This window comes from Vollenhovia emeryi, unplaced genomic scaffold (genome assembly GCF_000949405.1).
Source record: "Vollenhovia emeryi isolate VEMERY1.0 unplaced genomic scaffold, V.emery_V1.0 DF939133.1, whole genome shotgun sequence".
NCBI lineage: Eukaryota > Metazoa > Arthropoda > Insecta > Hymenoptera > Formicidae > Vollenhovia > Vollenhovia emeryi.
Window position 1 is genome coordinate 728,914 of NW_011967233.1, and position 16,994 is coordinate 745,907.

The following is a 16,994-nucleotide window of genomic DNA, read 5'->3' on the forward strand; positions in this document are numbered from 1 at the left end:
TTATCCGTTCTCTCGGAGCGGATACACTTTTAATGGTTCGGTTCGGTTTACAACCCTGCATATTACTCCTGTGTCCCTCCCTGTGGAGTTACACGCCTCCAAAAATGAGGGTGAAAATTAGCTTTCTTTCTTTCTCCAATTTGGAACAAGTTAAAGAAAATACCCACTAAATTTAATTTCTTTAACTTGTTCCAAATTTGGGAAAAAAAGAAAACTAATTTTTACTCCCACTTTTGGAGGAGTGTAACTCGACAGGGAGGAATGTAAGAGTATACGGTTATATGAACAACCCCCTTAATTGTCGACAAAGAATCATGTCCTCAAATTTTTCGTACTCATTAAGAAACACCCTGTATATATATACGTAAATTTATCTTCAAAATCTAAAGTAACAACGCTAAAATACTCAATTCGATCAATACTGCAGCTTTGTATAAGGAATCAAAAATTCTGGCGGAACTCGAGAGGGTTTAATATAAAAATGTTTGCATCTGTGGAAGTAGCATAAACGTAGGTATTTTGTTACTAGTAAATGATACACGCAGACGAGATGAACGCGGGCCGGCAGGGGTAAAGAGCTTATCAGTTCTTAGCGAATCTAAAAGGAAAGGTCCGGAAAGTATCGAGCATTCTCGTAAATCAGGTTGCCGCGTTTCTTTACAAGCGGCAACGGCTAGTGCACTAAAAGTGGTAATAAAAAGTTGTTGCCCGGTGTACAAAAGGCCGCGCTAGCGCAGTTAATGGCTGGGATTATTTGCGGCCCGGCGCGGAAGACCGGGGGCGGCGAGAGGGTATAGTTGCGCGCTTCCGCTTTACGTAAAGTACGGTTTTTCGATAACGTTAATACACGTGATCTCCGCGAGAGAACGGAAGGAGATAGGAAACTTATGTGACCATTAAAAAATATTTAACCGCGGGGTTTTTCATCTCCGCGCGCCTTCCCGCAATTTTCCTTACGGCGAACGCTCCGTGGCGCGCGCTCCCGGTAATTGAACGGGCATGATCCGAATTCTTAATTTAACCGCATCAGTTATTTAATGTCGGAGCAGAGGCGACGGCATGGCACGTGTAGCGATACGCTCTTCCTCGAAATGATCGATTCTCCCACGTGTGTGTGTCGACGTCGCGGTTTAGATTTACATTATTATATATTAATTTCTGAGGCAACTTGTCACTCAATAACAGAATAATAGATTTGCGGTCCGGCCGCAATTCGACGTGCCCGCCGCGTCGGTTTATCCCGTTCTCCGATTGATCGATAGAAGATTTGTCCGTTTCACCGGAGATTCGTGCGTTCGTTATGCACGCGTCATCAGCGAATATCGAACGTGGGGCGGAAAAAAAAACGAGGGAAATGGGATTAAAATCGTGCGTATGGAAAGTTATATATATACCGTTTCAAGAAAAATCCCCGCGGGAAAAAATTCTGCCGAGCGCGCGACACGCTTGATGTCAGTCGTATCAGTTTGCTTGCAAAGGAGCATTAATTCTTTTATTGCATGCGATCGCCCGGCCATTGCATTATTGTGAAAGGTTTATTACAAACGGCGCGCATTTTATACAGGCATTTCACGCAGCTGTTGCAAAGCATTTATGACGGTAAGCTATTTAATACGTCACTTTGTACGCGTAAACGTGTATGACATAATGCGATTCCTGAAATAAATGCTAACTAACGATTTGAATAAATATTACCTAATGACCGTAGAGAAAATATCTTAAAGTTATAAGTTGTGGCTGCATATCCAGATATATGAAGGTGAATTCAAACGCGTCTCGCGTTTTATGCAGCCGCGTAACTGCTGCAAGAAAATATAATAAAGTATCACATGGCGTTGGTACCTTTGTCTAGTTAAAGAGTTGCTCGCATTTAACATATCGATTGTTCCCGAGTCGAGTATTTGGTCCCCGAACGGGCCTCAATATTCTGTCTTCATTCGGACGTCGGCTTGAAACTCCAATTTGAGGCCCAGACGAGTAAAAAAATTGTGTTTAACCTCATTCTGACTCTCAAAGAGAATGTAATAAAATATTTCACGCTCTTTGAAACCTCTTAGGCTGAAGAGGATCCACTGAACCACTGTTGATTACACTCGCAGTGGCCTCTTTACTGCTAAAAGGGAAATAGCGACTCTTTTCAGGCCTATCTGAGGTCAAAAATTCAATATATTTTCTCCGACACAAAGACTTTAGTTCGACCTCATTGCTCCTAATTAAAAACTTACACGAGGCTAAACTGAGGCCAATACATTCGACTCGGGTTGCACGATTAAGTTCACAAGAGCACGAGAGGTGCGATTGTTTTGTTCGTTTATCAAAATGATCTTATCGATTCCGCGGATACTGATATTTTTCGTCCCATTTGCACTCTTTTTGTTGTACTCGGGCGTGTCGATGCAGCGCGTGAAAGAAACAAAGAATCCCTCTAGGCGTAATAAACGACGTTCCATTCACGTGTATGGAACGTCGCCGAAACGTAACGATCGAAGGTGAAACCAAAGGAAGACTTCATGCCCGTCTAATGATCATCTCGCGAACGGTAATAATGGACGTTATTGAATCGCCAGCACGGTCATTCGAGATGGCACCCCTCGGCGAAGGGTTGACCTTCCGTGTACCCGGAAATTTATTTTCACGCGTCGTTTACGTAATTGACCGACATGGAGGGATACTCGGAGCGGCGTCCAGGGATCTCCATTTGCAGGGGAACACGTGCGAGGCATCGATCGCGGATATGAATATCCTTAATGCGATATTAACGTTGGACGTCCCGTAATTTTGACGTCCCCGTAGGGGTGCCGCGAGGAATATTCGTGTAATTTGAAATCGCCCCTGCGCGCGACGGCGGGGAAATTTTACGTGGGTGCGCTGATCATGACAGGCGATGAGAAATAGGTAGGTGCGGACGTTTAAGGTGTCACACGCGTTTCGCGTAAGACGTCATGTATGTTACGTGCTGGCTCGAGCTAACTCGGAAGGCAAACCGATACACACACTTCAATGCAAACGTGCCGTACCGGACGCTGACGTGGGCACACACGATCGCATTGTAATACAATGGCCCGTCCTTCGGCTGCGTGCAGCAGAGTGTGCGATGTCTGCGAAACGAGAACGAGGGTCACCGTTGCCTACAATGCCGCGAGCGAGAGAAAATTATATGCATTAGCCGAAATGCGAAATCAGCTGAATTAGTTACCGTCTCGCGATTTCAAATGAGATGAGATGTTTCGTCTCCTTTTTTTTAAGTAATTATACTTAGTATATATTTTACTAGTAGAGTGTATGGTAAAAGATATATTAAATAAAAGCTCCGTTGAGAGGAAGATCATTAATTGTGATAAGAGCGATAGGAGCATATGACGAATAGTACGATATTTGACAATGCGTTTGTAATAAGATGGAAAGAACCAGAACACAATAGTTAGTTTTTGAAAATATAAATAGCGGTATATCTCCGAAATTTTGTGATATTTGCCGTATTAATCTTGTTTCGTCATTGAAAAGGGTTACCTTTAGTTCTGGTTCTTTTCATCTTATTACAAACACGTTGTCAAATATCGCACTATTCATCATATGCTCCTATCGCTCTTATCAGAATTAATGCATGGTAAAATTTCAAAAAATTCTCATACAGTTCTTCAAACTCCATTGTCCCATGATTACATGATTTTCAGGATAAATTTTAAGAAGAAATTCTCTCCGTGTAGGCTTTGTAACAACGTTCTGTCGATGCCCTCACCTTTTGCTTTCGATCTCTCAATGTTACCTCTTTTCACTGTACTTCACTTTTGCAGCAATAAATTAAATTAAAATTAAATTCAGGTAAAAAATTATGTGCTCGTGGGACAACACGGCATTGCGAAGAATTTTGTGAGTTTTTTTTAAGTTTTACCATACATTTTACTAGTAAAGTAAAAACATTCTTATGAAGTTCTTCAAAATGCCATGTTGTTCCACGATTACATGATTTTCTGGGTGCATTTTAAGAGAAAAGTAATTTTTAAAACACGTTTTGCTTCTCTAAATGTCCGAGTAACAACTCTAACGCGAGAATAATAGCAGTAGAAATGAGAATGCGTGTGTCATCGGTAAAATAGGTGAGAATTTTTGAATTTTTCGAGATGTATGGGTTAATCTTGCAGGAACGCAGCTGTGGAAACACCGCGGGCGAACCTGTGAAATGAACCGTAAAATTCTGGAGCACTAAACAGCACGATTTAAAGCATCACGCGCAAACGGGTCAGCAAAGGGAGAGAGAGAGATAGAAAGGGGGAAATGGAGAGACTTATTGCAACCTTGGTAATTTGTGGCAAGGATGCGAGTAGCACATATATTCCGGAACGCAACGAACCGACTGCAATTTCAACTCGATGCTTACAGCGATGTATATGTAGGAATAGGATAACTGGAAATTTAATATGAAAACGATACAGTACGCCGCTACTTCCCCCGAAGATATTTTGACGGATGAAATCTGGTATTATTTTCTTCGCCTTTTACGCCTCAATTAACCCCGTAAAATGGCAATTATACGCGGATTGTAATGAAAATAGATTGAAATAACTCACCGCACGAAGTTGAAGGGTCTAACGAGGGACAAAGGTCCGGCAGAAAATATCTGATATAAACTATTTATCTGCAGTCAGGGCTTGTTTTATATCAGACATTTTCCGTTACTCGAACCCCTTTCATTCATAATGAAAGGATTTATCAGTAGTTAGGACGTGTTTTATGTCAGACATTTCCGCTTACGACCGCGCGCGCACACACACAGTTTCCTATCTTTTCAGAAAAACAGAATGTCGACGTTTCGGAATACATGTGATATAATTATATTATTCCACGACTTTCTGACACATATAGTACCGGCCAAAATTATATCATCTTGTAATTTTTTTTTAGCATAACTAGTTTTAAGGGGATGCCCGGTAAAAAGTTTTTCATGCATAAACATGAATAAATATATATAGAATTATATAAAAATGTACATCGAATATGTCCATACGTATTTTTGCATTGTATATTTCTATATAATTTTATACAAATCTGCACAGTTCTGTATAATTTTATAAATGCACACATGTTCTTATATATAAAACTTTTTAATGTGAAAAATTGCTTATTTATAATTGCATATCATTGTGTACAATTGTACAAAGTTATATACAATTATAACTAAGCAATTTTTTCCTTTAAAAAATTTTTCGTATAAAAGCATGTACAAATCTATAAAATTATATAGAACTATGTAGAATTGTATTGAATTATATAGAAATATGCAATGTAAAAACATGCATAGACATATTTTCATGTATAATTTTATGTAATATCATATATTTATGCATAAAAAATTTTTTTACCGGGTGCTAGACTGATTCTGCGCTTCTTGCACCTTTTGCTCCTAGAACTGTCTTCTCGTGAAAACGTTTGTGTAATATGCAAATTATGTGGCTTTTGTGTAAATCAGAGAACAGCTTGGTACCGTTGAAATTAAGTTTAGAAACCTAACAAGAAACCTATTTACTCGACTAAGTTACAGATTACAATGGTAAATTCGAAAATCGTGGTGTCAAATTCGTCGAATTTCATTACCCTCCGTGTACATACAAGATGCACCTGACATCAGGTGTATTATAAAATTTTGAGCGCATTCTCGATGCACTTTGATGAAAGTTATGCTCGGAACATCTAAAGGTGATATATAATTTTGGCCGGCATTGTATATAAATTTTTTAATCAACTTTCGTGTTGAAAACTCAAGCATGTTGTCGTTCTGCTATACGTGCTCCCGACGAGATTTACAGCGGCGCCGAGTTGCATATTGCATAAACAAATTGCAGTTATAAAGAGCCCGCAAGAGGGAACGGTTATTATGTTATACGTACAATAGCAAGAACACGAAGAATCGCGCTCGTTTATGAAACTTCCACCATTTTCTCAATGCTCGCTAAGTAGTGATAGCAACTTTACAGAATTCTTATTCGCCCCACTAAAGTTAAAGCAATCTCTTAACGTTCCATATTTTGTATTTACACAGCGTTTGCACTTTTCGTAATTTAATAACAATTTGAGACGCGCACACGTACACAAACAATTGTTTGGACTAGCTTCTGCATACTGCAAAAATGTAATATCTACTAACTGTTAACGTTGAATTCTTTATGATAATTTTGGTATCTACATTTAGGGCAACGACGGTTGCCCTAAATGTAGATTATACACCGCGACCTAAAATGGGCTTCTCCCTCGATTGATAACATCAGTCCGTTTGTTTGCTTACGTATGTTCCAGTATCTAATCTGCATGTTCATCACTATGCGCACCGGATGTGTACCTCAAAATTCGCACGACAAACAAGACTCCGAAAGCACCCGCGGTTGGTTCGGCCTCAAATTACAAAGGGAAAATGTAAACTTTGTGTCTCACTTTGGACATTACGTGCCTATGCTTACGCGGCACTGCGGCCATTGATAATATCCGCCTGATACATTTGATATCCCCCTTCCGTTTCATACGTAATACGTAGCGGGGCTGTTGAATTTAACGAGCGATAGAAGAAAAATCGTCGTGTTACCAGAGAAAGATGTACGCGCGCGATGTATATCCGCGTGGAAATCAAGGAACCGTTCGGCTCGATAGTTTATAGAGCCCCGTTGAAAATTTCATGACGTCGTGGAACGGGGCGTGGAAGCACACTCCGCGGAGGAGCTTTTTTTTCCACCCCAGTTTCGTAGGCGTTTGTGAAGAAATATCACTATTGTGCTGCTCCTACGTTGAAGCGCTCGTAAAATCCAGAAACACTGCAAGGGATTGCCGGGGCGCTTTTCTCTTGTGAAGTTCGAAGGGTATTGTTGATGTAGTGCGTGTCGACGGATGAGAGCACGGGGGATGAATCCTTACCGTCGAGTAGATATCATAAAATTCGAGCTATGTATAATGGATGCGTTATTTTTCCGTAAAATATATCTCGTGCTGCTTTCATGATACTCGACGCGAAAGCATTTTCGATTTTCGCGCTCAATGATGTGCCGAATGATCGAACGTGTCCGAATGGACGTGTGTGTTCGTCTCTTATCAGATTGTACAATTTAAACGTCAATGCGCCGCCATCAGATTTTAAGAGAATTTCATTCGACAGCGGTGGAACTTGGGCGAATGGGGGCGTTTCGTTCTATCTTCGGTAACGATAATTGTAAAAGAGATAAAGTAAATAGCGTTGCCGCTGAGAGATAATTAATCGAGGTAATTGGTAATGACGTTCGAAAGTATGAGCGCTGCGAAAGTTAAACTTTTAAACGGATTTTACAGTCGTTGAGCGCGCAACAAAACGCGTCAAGTTCTTGCGAGTGTAACGAGACCGGGGTTTATCTGTTTACGTTCTATCACGTTTCTTCTACTTTGGCAAAAACTACTTCGTTCTAAACTCCACCCGGCGAACGTGCGACGACCACAAAACTGTTTTTTTTTCTTGTTCGCGAGGGTCTCCCATCCGAACCTGTGGGAACTTTTGAAATAAATGAGTAGTCGAAACGACCTAACTTGGCCGAAATTACACGGGTTGTAACGAGAGTTATTAAAAGCGTCATTAATTAGTGCGAAAGGATGTGGTTGCCGCTGTCGTTCTTTGTCACGGCCGTAGGACTTTCCCGAAAAATGGGGCTCCGCCTTTTATTCCCCTCTGTTTGAACGAAACTTGTTTATGGTAATTACGAGAGTGTCTACAATCTACAAATAAAAATCTCCCGCTGAGATTCGAATCTGCCCTCCCTCGTAACTTACCTCGCATAGAACACGCTGCGCCAATCGCGGGGAGAAACTGCCAATAATGATCCTCGTGTCCAGTTCCTGGAATGGCGATACGTATATTTTTTTTATAAAAAAAAAAGGTTTCGGTTTCCGCTTGGCGAGGCATCGCTAAATACATGTGAACGCGATGTAAACGATGCTAATGGAGCAAAAGAGATAGCGACGATTGCGCATTGAAAATTTTATCGCGACGCAATTTCGCGTTAATCCAGATTGAATTTTCATCCCGTGCTTTTTACAGTGTTTGTATCAACAGAAACGTTCCCCCAGTCGTCTTCGCGCGGCACGGCTGAATCGTCGTTTGATCAGAAATTGAATTAATCCGCGCACACCGACGCCGCAAAGTGCAAATTTAATCCCGATGCGTCCATATCGCGCTCCCAATCGATACCCGGGCGTTCGTCTCGCGAAAACGAACTTTGCATTTCAAAGCAGGCGAATTACGGTCCGAAGGGATGAAAAGACTCGCGCGGGCCGGCCCGATCGACCGAATCACTCGGCCGCTCGGTCCAATCGCGCGAGACGGTCGCGCCGCGCGTAAAGTTCCCGTCTTTGAAGAAGGACGAGGGAGACGGATTGACGCTCAAGACGCGACGTTTTACCTTCAATGTTCGCAGCTGCTCCTTGTAATCGTTCTCGGCGAACGTGATAGTCGCGGTGCACGTGATATTCGCCTGCTCCAGTTCCGTGACCAGATCATTCACTGCCTGAAACAGAGACGCCGTCACACGTGTGCGACGTGTTGAGGCAGGCGCGCGCGCGCGCGCACGCTGGGCTGCCAGCGGCGACGGCGATACAGGCGGAAAATGGCATGTGTGCATCGTTCGTTTGCCTCCGCCCCCGTTCTATTTGCGCAAAACTGGAGTGTCACCCTTACAAATACGCATCGTACGTCACGGCGACGCGACGGGAGTTACGTCCCGTTATCCGAAAGGGATTGCCGCTCGTCCAGCTCGCTCGGTTCTTCTCCCGGCGAGCTCGCGTCACGCAATTTAATTGGCGACCACTCGCAATTCTCTTATCTATCTCGGCACAAGCTCCGCGATACGGAGAGACTCGCGGGTGTCTCTTGCGCGCTCGTACGTACCGCGCGCGCCGCGCCTCGCCGCGCCTCGCCTCGCGTGCGAGCGTTTATTTTCAAAAGCGGTTCAAGCCCGGTTTGGGAACAATATGAATTTTAACGAGACGCAGGATGTAACACATCGATCCCCGCAGAATTTTCGTAACCGCTTTTGTAATACATCAATTTCCAGGGACGGGCGACGCGCGTTGCTCGCGCTTTATCAGAAATTTGTCGAATCAAACTTCTTTCCATCGGGAGAAATTCAATTTGAAAATTGCGAATGAATATACCGGGGGCAGAAAAAAATACACGACCTCTGTCACTCGTGCAGCGATTTAAAGAAATTACATCGCGACATAAATTGGCAATTTTGCCGCGCTCGGGCCCGCTCGTTTCGAAATCCCGGCGCGGCGACGCCCTTGGGTGTTCGCACGTCATGTATTCCTAGACTACATTAAAGCCGGATGTGACGTGTGGTAGCTTCCGTTACAGAGCAGCGACGGAAATTGACCGAGAATTAACCGAAACGTGATACCGAACGCGGCGGTGCTCCGGTTAACTGCGCGCGAGTACAAATCGAAAGTTAATTAAAGCCGACATAACGGAAAGTTCATTGTATAGATCCGCACGTCACGCCGGGCACAAACGAACTTCCGCGGTGTAGTTCGCAATTAAACACGCACGTAAAGCGAGACGCAGATATAAATATAGCGCGGAAAGTGTCCTCGCGCCGCACGCGATCCGTGCTATCACTGCGCGTTCCCTCCGTACCTCGGATCCCACTTGTTCCGATCTCGATATTCGTACGGCAAAAGCAGCGATAGGAGGCATTGGATTTATAAGTGGATATTTTTTTGGCGCAAATTTCAACTCGCGATTAACGTCAACTGCAACCTGAACGCCGTCCTTTATGAAGGAGCCGCGGGATTTTCAATCCCCTTTCATGACATCATTTTTCGAATAGTCGCCAAGTAAATTTCGATATAACATTTCGTACTCGCGTCCGTTTATTCGACTATGTAAAATCAGAAAATTGCGCCGTCTACGTTTTCCACGTGTAAATTTCACATTTACAGCTTCAGCGTTACATACACCGCAAATCTAACAGCGAATTCGGTCGCTTGCACTAGCGCGCGCTGAGTGCACACTAAGGCTGCGTTCGGGGAGATGCTATTTAGTGCTATGAGCGTGCTCTGTCCTTGTTACTTGCAAAAGTTGAACAAGGACAGAGTACGCTCATAGCGCTAAATAGCGTCTCCCCGAACGCAGCCTAAGGCTTGTTTATAGTCAATTCTTATATTTTACTTTGTGTATTTAACACCGTCAAGTTTGTTTGACCGTGTCCGGCAATTTTTTATGTTCACGACTCGCTACGTTTCGACCATGGGTTTTGGTCCTTTTCAAGCGAACTTGATGCTAATTATTGCTAGCGACCCTGAAGATTATTCCTGTCAGCTTGTGCGTTTAGCCAAAAAGTGATTCGTATGAACGTCCCAGAAAACATTTTGCGCGCAAACATCTAGCACTCCCGGGTTCACGCAAGTCGATATAGAAGCTGGTGAATATCATATTGAAATCAAGCTGAGATCATGTGCAAATCAAGTTAATATTTACACAATTTCATCATGATATCTAAAAAATATTCTGCAGATGTCCACGATCTAATCGTATTTCAATTGATATCATATTGAAGTCGAATGAACCTCTCCATCTACCGACTCGACTTGAATATCTATTAGATATCAACTAAATCATCAATAATCGGTCGACACTGACATGATATCTTCTATATATCACATTCATATGTATACATCTAATAGATGACGACTATACGTCGATGAGATATCGACAAAGCATTATGCGGATCTTCTTACGAAATCAATGAAGGATCGTCATCGGAACAAACGGTCCGAAAAATCATGATCGATTTGATCATCGACTTGTGAACCTGAGTATATATATAAGTAACATATTACAGTGTACCGTGCGGTTTGTATAAAAATCTCAGATCGGACGAGGTGAACTTGAAACGTTTCGAGCGCGATTTCGGCTGGAAAAATTGCACGGCATCGATATTGCGATCGGGTTATTTCCGGCGCGGAATATCAAAGTGACGGGATGCTGGGCTCCGATAAATTTGGGCAGCCGATTCACGTGACATTCGTGTTCCTTACGACCTACTTACCAAGGAGTACATGTCGCCTGTTTGCGAGAGCGCGGTGACGGTGTCCCATCCGAAGTGTTTGATCAACGCTATCCTGGCCGGATTGTGACTCGAATCCGGCGCGACGGTTCGCAGGAACAGAGGATACTCGTTGGAATCCGAGAGTGCGGGTGCCGTCGAGCCGAACGACACCTGGATCACGTTCCAATAGGGCACAATTTTGGCCAGAGTCTCGGTGACTTCGGAGCAAGCGGTGCCGAGCAGGAATGGCATCAGGTGCTTCTTCCTCGTCGAGTACAAGGCGTGAAAGAATCTGTCCACAGCCACTCCAGAATCGCACTAAAAGCAGAGACGTGAAAGTTTTCGTTATGGAGATGGAAAATGGAACCACCACATCTGCGTAATAATATTCGTAATTACAGAAATATCTTGGAATTAAAAAAAAGTAATTCATCATCGCAGGGTGAATATTTTAATGCAAATATACACGCCGCGTTAATTAATATTGTAAATTATATTCATACCGAAGCTCCTTCGTTGAAATAAATTTCCGAGTTTGAGAGAAACGGGGGGAATCAGTGTCGTAGAATCAGTGTCAATTAAATATTGACAGCGATTGTCACTTGAGCGAAGCGATCGATTACAAGCGGTGTAATTATCACCGCGAAGGGAAAAAGTGTCACGCGCTCTTTGAGCTGCGAATGGCGTTGGACCGCCAAGATAAGCGAGAGGGAGAACCCGGCTCGTTTTAACGAGCAATTATTCAACGCGAGTGGAGACCGAAGCAAACTCGAAAGCGCGGAAAAAATCTCGAGGGTCTTCGCGGAGATGCAGGACGGCGAGTTACGAGGAAGCAGGGACTTCTCCATCCAACTTTTACAACACGAGTGCTATCCACTCCACGTCTTGTTACAATTTCATTGGATCTCGATGAGAGGATGCACTCGAAAGTCGAAACTCGACCAATCATTCTCGAAATTGGAGTCTCCATCTTTTCCCGGTCGACACAATTCAAGTAGCCATTCTAAAAAATATAACAGGTAGTGACCCGTGCGTCCGGTATCGTTTGGTACAATTAGCGTCTGGAAGCTCGCTCGATTGAATACATCGAATGCGCGAGGTTGACTATTTGGAAGAGTAAAGAGAAAATTGAAATCCCTTGAACGAGAGGATAGAGGGACGGAGAGAATATGCACGTGTGTTTTATGCTGGGAAATTTGCTATCGCGGAATACACGCTGAGCAAATGCTCGTCATCTTCGCAGCACGTTTCCAGAGCCGTGTCTGACAATATTCTGGACGCAACTACGAGCTTAACGAACGTGATGTGCCATGCATATCCATGACTTTCGCGCAACATTTCTGTTTACGAGGATAAACAACTCGTGTAAATTCTCATTCGGGGCTGCGCGTCAGCATCAGCTGAGCCCTCGATCCGCCTATTTCTACGAAAAGTAAATCAAATGACAAAAAATTAGCGCTTGTAACCGAATTACGGAGGTCGAAACCTGTTGCGTGTAAAGTAAGGTCAGTATTATCCAACATTCGAGGGCGAATAAATGCGGATATAATACGGATTTATTTTTCGCGACGACAGTTCTCGCACTTTTAATTGTGTACGTTGCGAAATATTACAGATTTCATAATTTGCAGACAAGACAAATCATGGAAAAAATAGTAATAAACAAGTAAGCTTCTTGACACTTCGAGTATTTATGTTGGTTTTGTACTTTAATAATGCGATAGAATTAAAACGATGTGGAATTATTTTATTTGAAACATTAACCTTTAATTAAATGCGAGAATTCGTTTCTTAATGATCGATGCTGTACGAATGCTGTCCTTACATCGATCACAATTCATCTCCGATAATTAAGATGTCAGCTGTGCTTCACGCTACAGTTGTCACATACTCTGGTTTTCTCATCAATTGTCAAATTAGTGGGTGCTGTTAGTCCGTAATGAATATCGTTAATTGCACCTCCGCGATGGACGAGTCGTAACTGGGCCATAATGTCCTCTCGCTCGCAAATAATTTACATAACGATGTAATTTTACCCTCTTTCGCCTCATTACTAAACGAAGGCGACAGCCGCGAAACAACTTGACACACTAATAAGTCAACACGAAGATTGCGATGCGTTTCCGTCGAATGAAAACGGGGATGTACAATAATTATAGCAGCTGCGAATATTCAGTGCTATACGTCATCGCTTGAAGGTAAAATTAAGAAATGAAAAGCCGAGAACGTCCGCTGCCACAGATATCATGTACTGCGACAAGCAAAACAGATTGTGGGTTAAATCTCATATTACATTTTTCATGTCGTGACAGCTTTGCCGTTCAACATCCGCGAAACGTGTAACGCCGCCGAGAGAGAAAGAGAGAGCGAGGAAGAAACATAGTCGACGCGCGAATCTGACAGCCAGGATGGCGCGGAGGCTTCGTGATAAATTACCATTATCTCGGGAGATGGAGAGGATCAATGGCGAGAAAAAGCGATATCGACACGGTGACGAATGGAAATGGATTCTTGAAGCGTTCGCGCGAATTCTAGCGTGAAATACGCGGACGGCGCGCGACTTACGTTGTACCTACGCCCGCGGATGAGACTAAGTTAAAAAGATCCCTCTCGGCTGGTACGAGACCTGGTTGGACAATTTCCAACTTACCTATAGCGCCCGGGTTTATGCACGTGGTCCGCAAACATTTTCCGCGGGGCGAGCCCGTCATCGCGAGAATCGACATTCGCGGAATATACGACCTGAATTCTTGCGCGACTCTTGTCCGTCGGTCTATTTGTTACAGCGGAAATGTATCTCAAATGTATACTTTTGCGTAGGGAACTTTTTACGAGAGCCAACATCCCCGAGATTCCGAATACGTAAACGTTCGAAATGTTTGCGATGCGTAAAGCCCCGTTATCATTATTATTTGTACAGGTTGTGTATGATTGTTGCTGCAAAAATAAGACAAATTGCGAGAGAGATTTATATTGGCGCGATTAATTACCGCGATATTCTCTTCCCAAACTTTCTCCGAGCGCCCCCGGTACCCCCTCCCGGTATTCCGAAACAATAAATGTCGCTTGTCGTTGTTTAACGACCTGCTCCCTTTCCTTGTTCTAACAAACAGCTCCCACGGGACGTCGCGTCTGTACTGTTCTATTTTCCACGTGTGCTTTTAAAATAAACTATGAATGATCATTGCGCCAGGTTTTACTGCTGTTGAAATGTCAGGTCGATTCAGCGCACGTAGAAATTTATGATCTTGTTGACTAGCCTCGCGTTTTTTATTGCCCACTCATCTCGTAATTTTCGCGGGCAGTTGTTCCTGGATACGATAGCACCTATTTCCTTTCGCGAAGGCGAGCTAACGCGTCCGATACCTTTTCATATTTGCTCGCGAGAATTATCTGCGTTGAGAAACGATAAAAAAAAACTGCTTGCGCGAGACTTTATATTCTTCAGTTAATTCAATTTTCATTAACCGACACAATTTTCGCTGTGGTTATCTCTATTTTGTTAGAATCAAGTTACCTACGATGCGGAACGAGAGTTAAAAAAAGAGAGAAATGCGAATTGCACGTGCCGCTGCAAAAGAACCGCAGACCGTCTTTACATATTACTCCACTTTGTGACGGCCTTTGTAAGAATTATGTTTCAGGAAAAAAAAACAACCCTCGTGGCCATTGAGCCGCATCTTCGTGAAATTCCACGTTTCAACGACGCGCGTGTGTGTTTTCGAATCCGAGCTGCCATTACATTTCTATATCGTAAAACGGGAAGTTTGCTAAGACGATAGAACGCGTAACGTTTCGTGTCAATCGCCGTCTAATCGCTCCCTGCGAAGCGACCGCGATCTTACGTAGAATATCGTGTAAAAAAGAAAGTCGTATCCTCCCCGCATATGGGGCGACTTCGGCTTCTTATCTACACGACCGGAAGTCCCGGGGGAATATTTTTATATCCTCCATTCACGGTGTATCCGCGCCGAATAAGCCTTTTAGGAGCGACAGACAATAAACGTCTGCCTGGTCCTCCGAGATCGTCGGTGTATCGACATTCTGAAAGTACAATCCGCCCCGTCCACCGATAGTTCCGTGCCGATATCAATGTGCGTTTTCACCCGCGCGTGTACGTGTACGAGCGGCCGCGATGGTGTGGGGGTAGCGCCTAAGTTCACTATCGACCGGAGGCTTTGAGAGTCGAACTGCCTCATGAATGGGGTGTAGCCGAGACAATAGTCGGACGAGGCGTTTTGTGCCGCGTATTCTTGCCGAGGGTCCGGACGTGTGAGACAATGATACATGGAAGTAGCGGGAGAAGACGTCGAAGAATAAGGTCGGGACGGGCGGGGGTGGTGGGCCGTGAATTTCCGGAGATCGATGCCGCTGACCCAGCAGGTGCGCCTAGCAGGGATTGCCCGTTGATATCTTTCCCTTCGAATGCTCCTCGAATCCGCGCCGTCTCGTTTCCGCCGCTTTATCCGCGCCGTGAAGAGAGATCGCTGACGCTGTACGGTACACTAGAGCCGGTACACGAGACGACGCTCGTCCGTCGTGAGCCAAGGTCGACCGATAAGCCGCTGTCGGTCAGGCGGAATCTGTTTCGCGGTTAGGCAACGCGGAAGAAACAATCGGTATAATGCAATCACCCGCTGGCCGGCCGCCAAATCGGCTGGAACACGACTCGCGCGCGCTTCCGCTCCCCGCCGGGCCGCGTGTGGTCCCCCGGTTAACGATTTGCATGAATTATAACGCAACTTGAGGGGATGCTGGAGTGATTCTGCACTTTTTGCACCTTTTGCATCTAGAGCTGTCAATACGTGAAAACATATGTGTAATACACACATTGTAAGGCTTACGCTGTACAGATCTAAAGTGTTCCACTATTCTAAATCGGAGAACAGCGTAGTATCATTGACATTAACTTTAGAAGCCAAAGAAGAAATCTATTCATTTAAATAAATTGTAGGTTACTTGCTTAAGTGAATAGATATCTTTTTTTACTTATAAACATGATTTCAATGATACCATACTGTTCTCTGATTTAGCCCGAATAGCGGAACACTGTCGGTCTGTATACAGAAGCCATATAATTTGTACATTACACAAATGTTTTCACGAATTGACAGTTCTAGGTGCAAAAGGTGCAGAGTCACTCCAGCATCCCCTTAGATAACGAGTTGCGCGCTCGTTTGTTTTTTTTTTTGCGATACTGTAATTAATTCGCGTCGGAATATAAAATCGGAAGCACGTCAATGCTTGTAATGCCTCTGATATAGAATCGGCGATTGAAAAAGTGACAGGAAAATCCGGGACGCGACGCGGGACGATTGCGACTGACTATTTCATTGGCTTTTTACATCCTTATTAGTGCCATCGATAATGAACGAAGCTGAGCGGGAACGACGGTTCAACCGCTCTATTTGGAGACCCGTCCCTTTCACCTCGCCTCTATCCCGCCGGTTTTCTCTAAATGAGATTTTTATAAGACAATTTCTCGGAGCGAAATTGTTTCACGATCATATCCCAAACGTCAATAAGACAGGAAAATCGAACGGAGGAGAAACGATAACAATGTGATTTTAAACCTATCAATCAGTGTGCGCCACCGTCCATGATACTATGGGAAAACGCCTGTGGGGAGATTCGTATAAAGGGTAAATATACAATTTCCCCTTTATTATAGTACAACCGTCGCTTTTTATTTTGCTACTTTTCTCTTTATTCCATCAACGAAACCAATCACGTAATATCTCATTTTACGGTCTTATCAGCATTTACAGGATAAATAAAGATATAAAACGCGCGACGCGAGAGAGAGAGAGAGAGAGAGAGAGAGAGAGAGAGCCGGCGGTGGATGGACCAAAACACTGATGTGATCGACACGGACGCAGTTGTTGCTCCGCATCCGCGAATATCTCGATACAAAAGGACATCGGTTCTATTTTTGCCCGG

At 43.9% G+C, this 16,994-nt stretch overlaps 1 protein-coding gene across 1 annotated transcript in view; it reads right to left on the reverse strand.

Moving 5' to 3' along the window:
• Window positions 1-16,994, reverse strand: part of LOC105567863 — a 43,134-nt gene that overhangs the window by 2,983 nt on the left and 23,157 nt on the right. The window contains exons 3-5 of the mRNA XM_012023092.1: window positions 11,055-11,372; window positions 8,409-8,513; window positions 7,780-7,845 (exon numbers count right to left, since the gene is read on the reverse strand). Of these exons, the coding sequence (XP_011878482.1) occupies window positions 7,780-7,845; window positions 8,409-8,513; window positions 11,055-11,372 (489 nt within the window). The remainder of the gene's footprint in view (window positions 1-7,779; window positions 7,846-8,408; window positions 8,514-11,054; window positions 11,373-16,994) is intronic.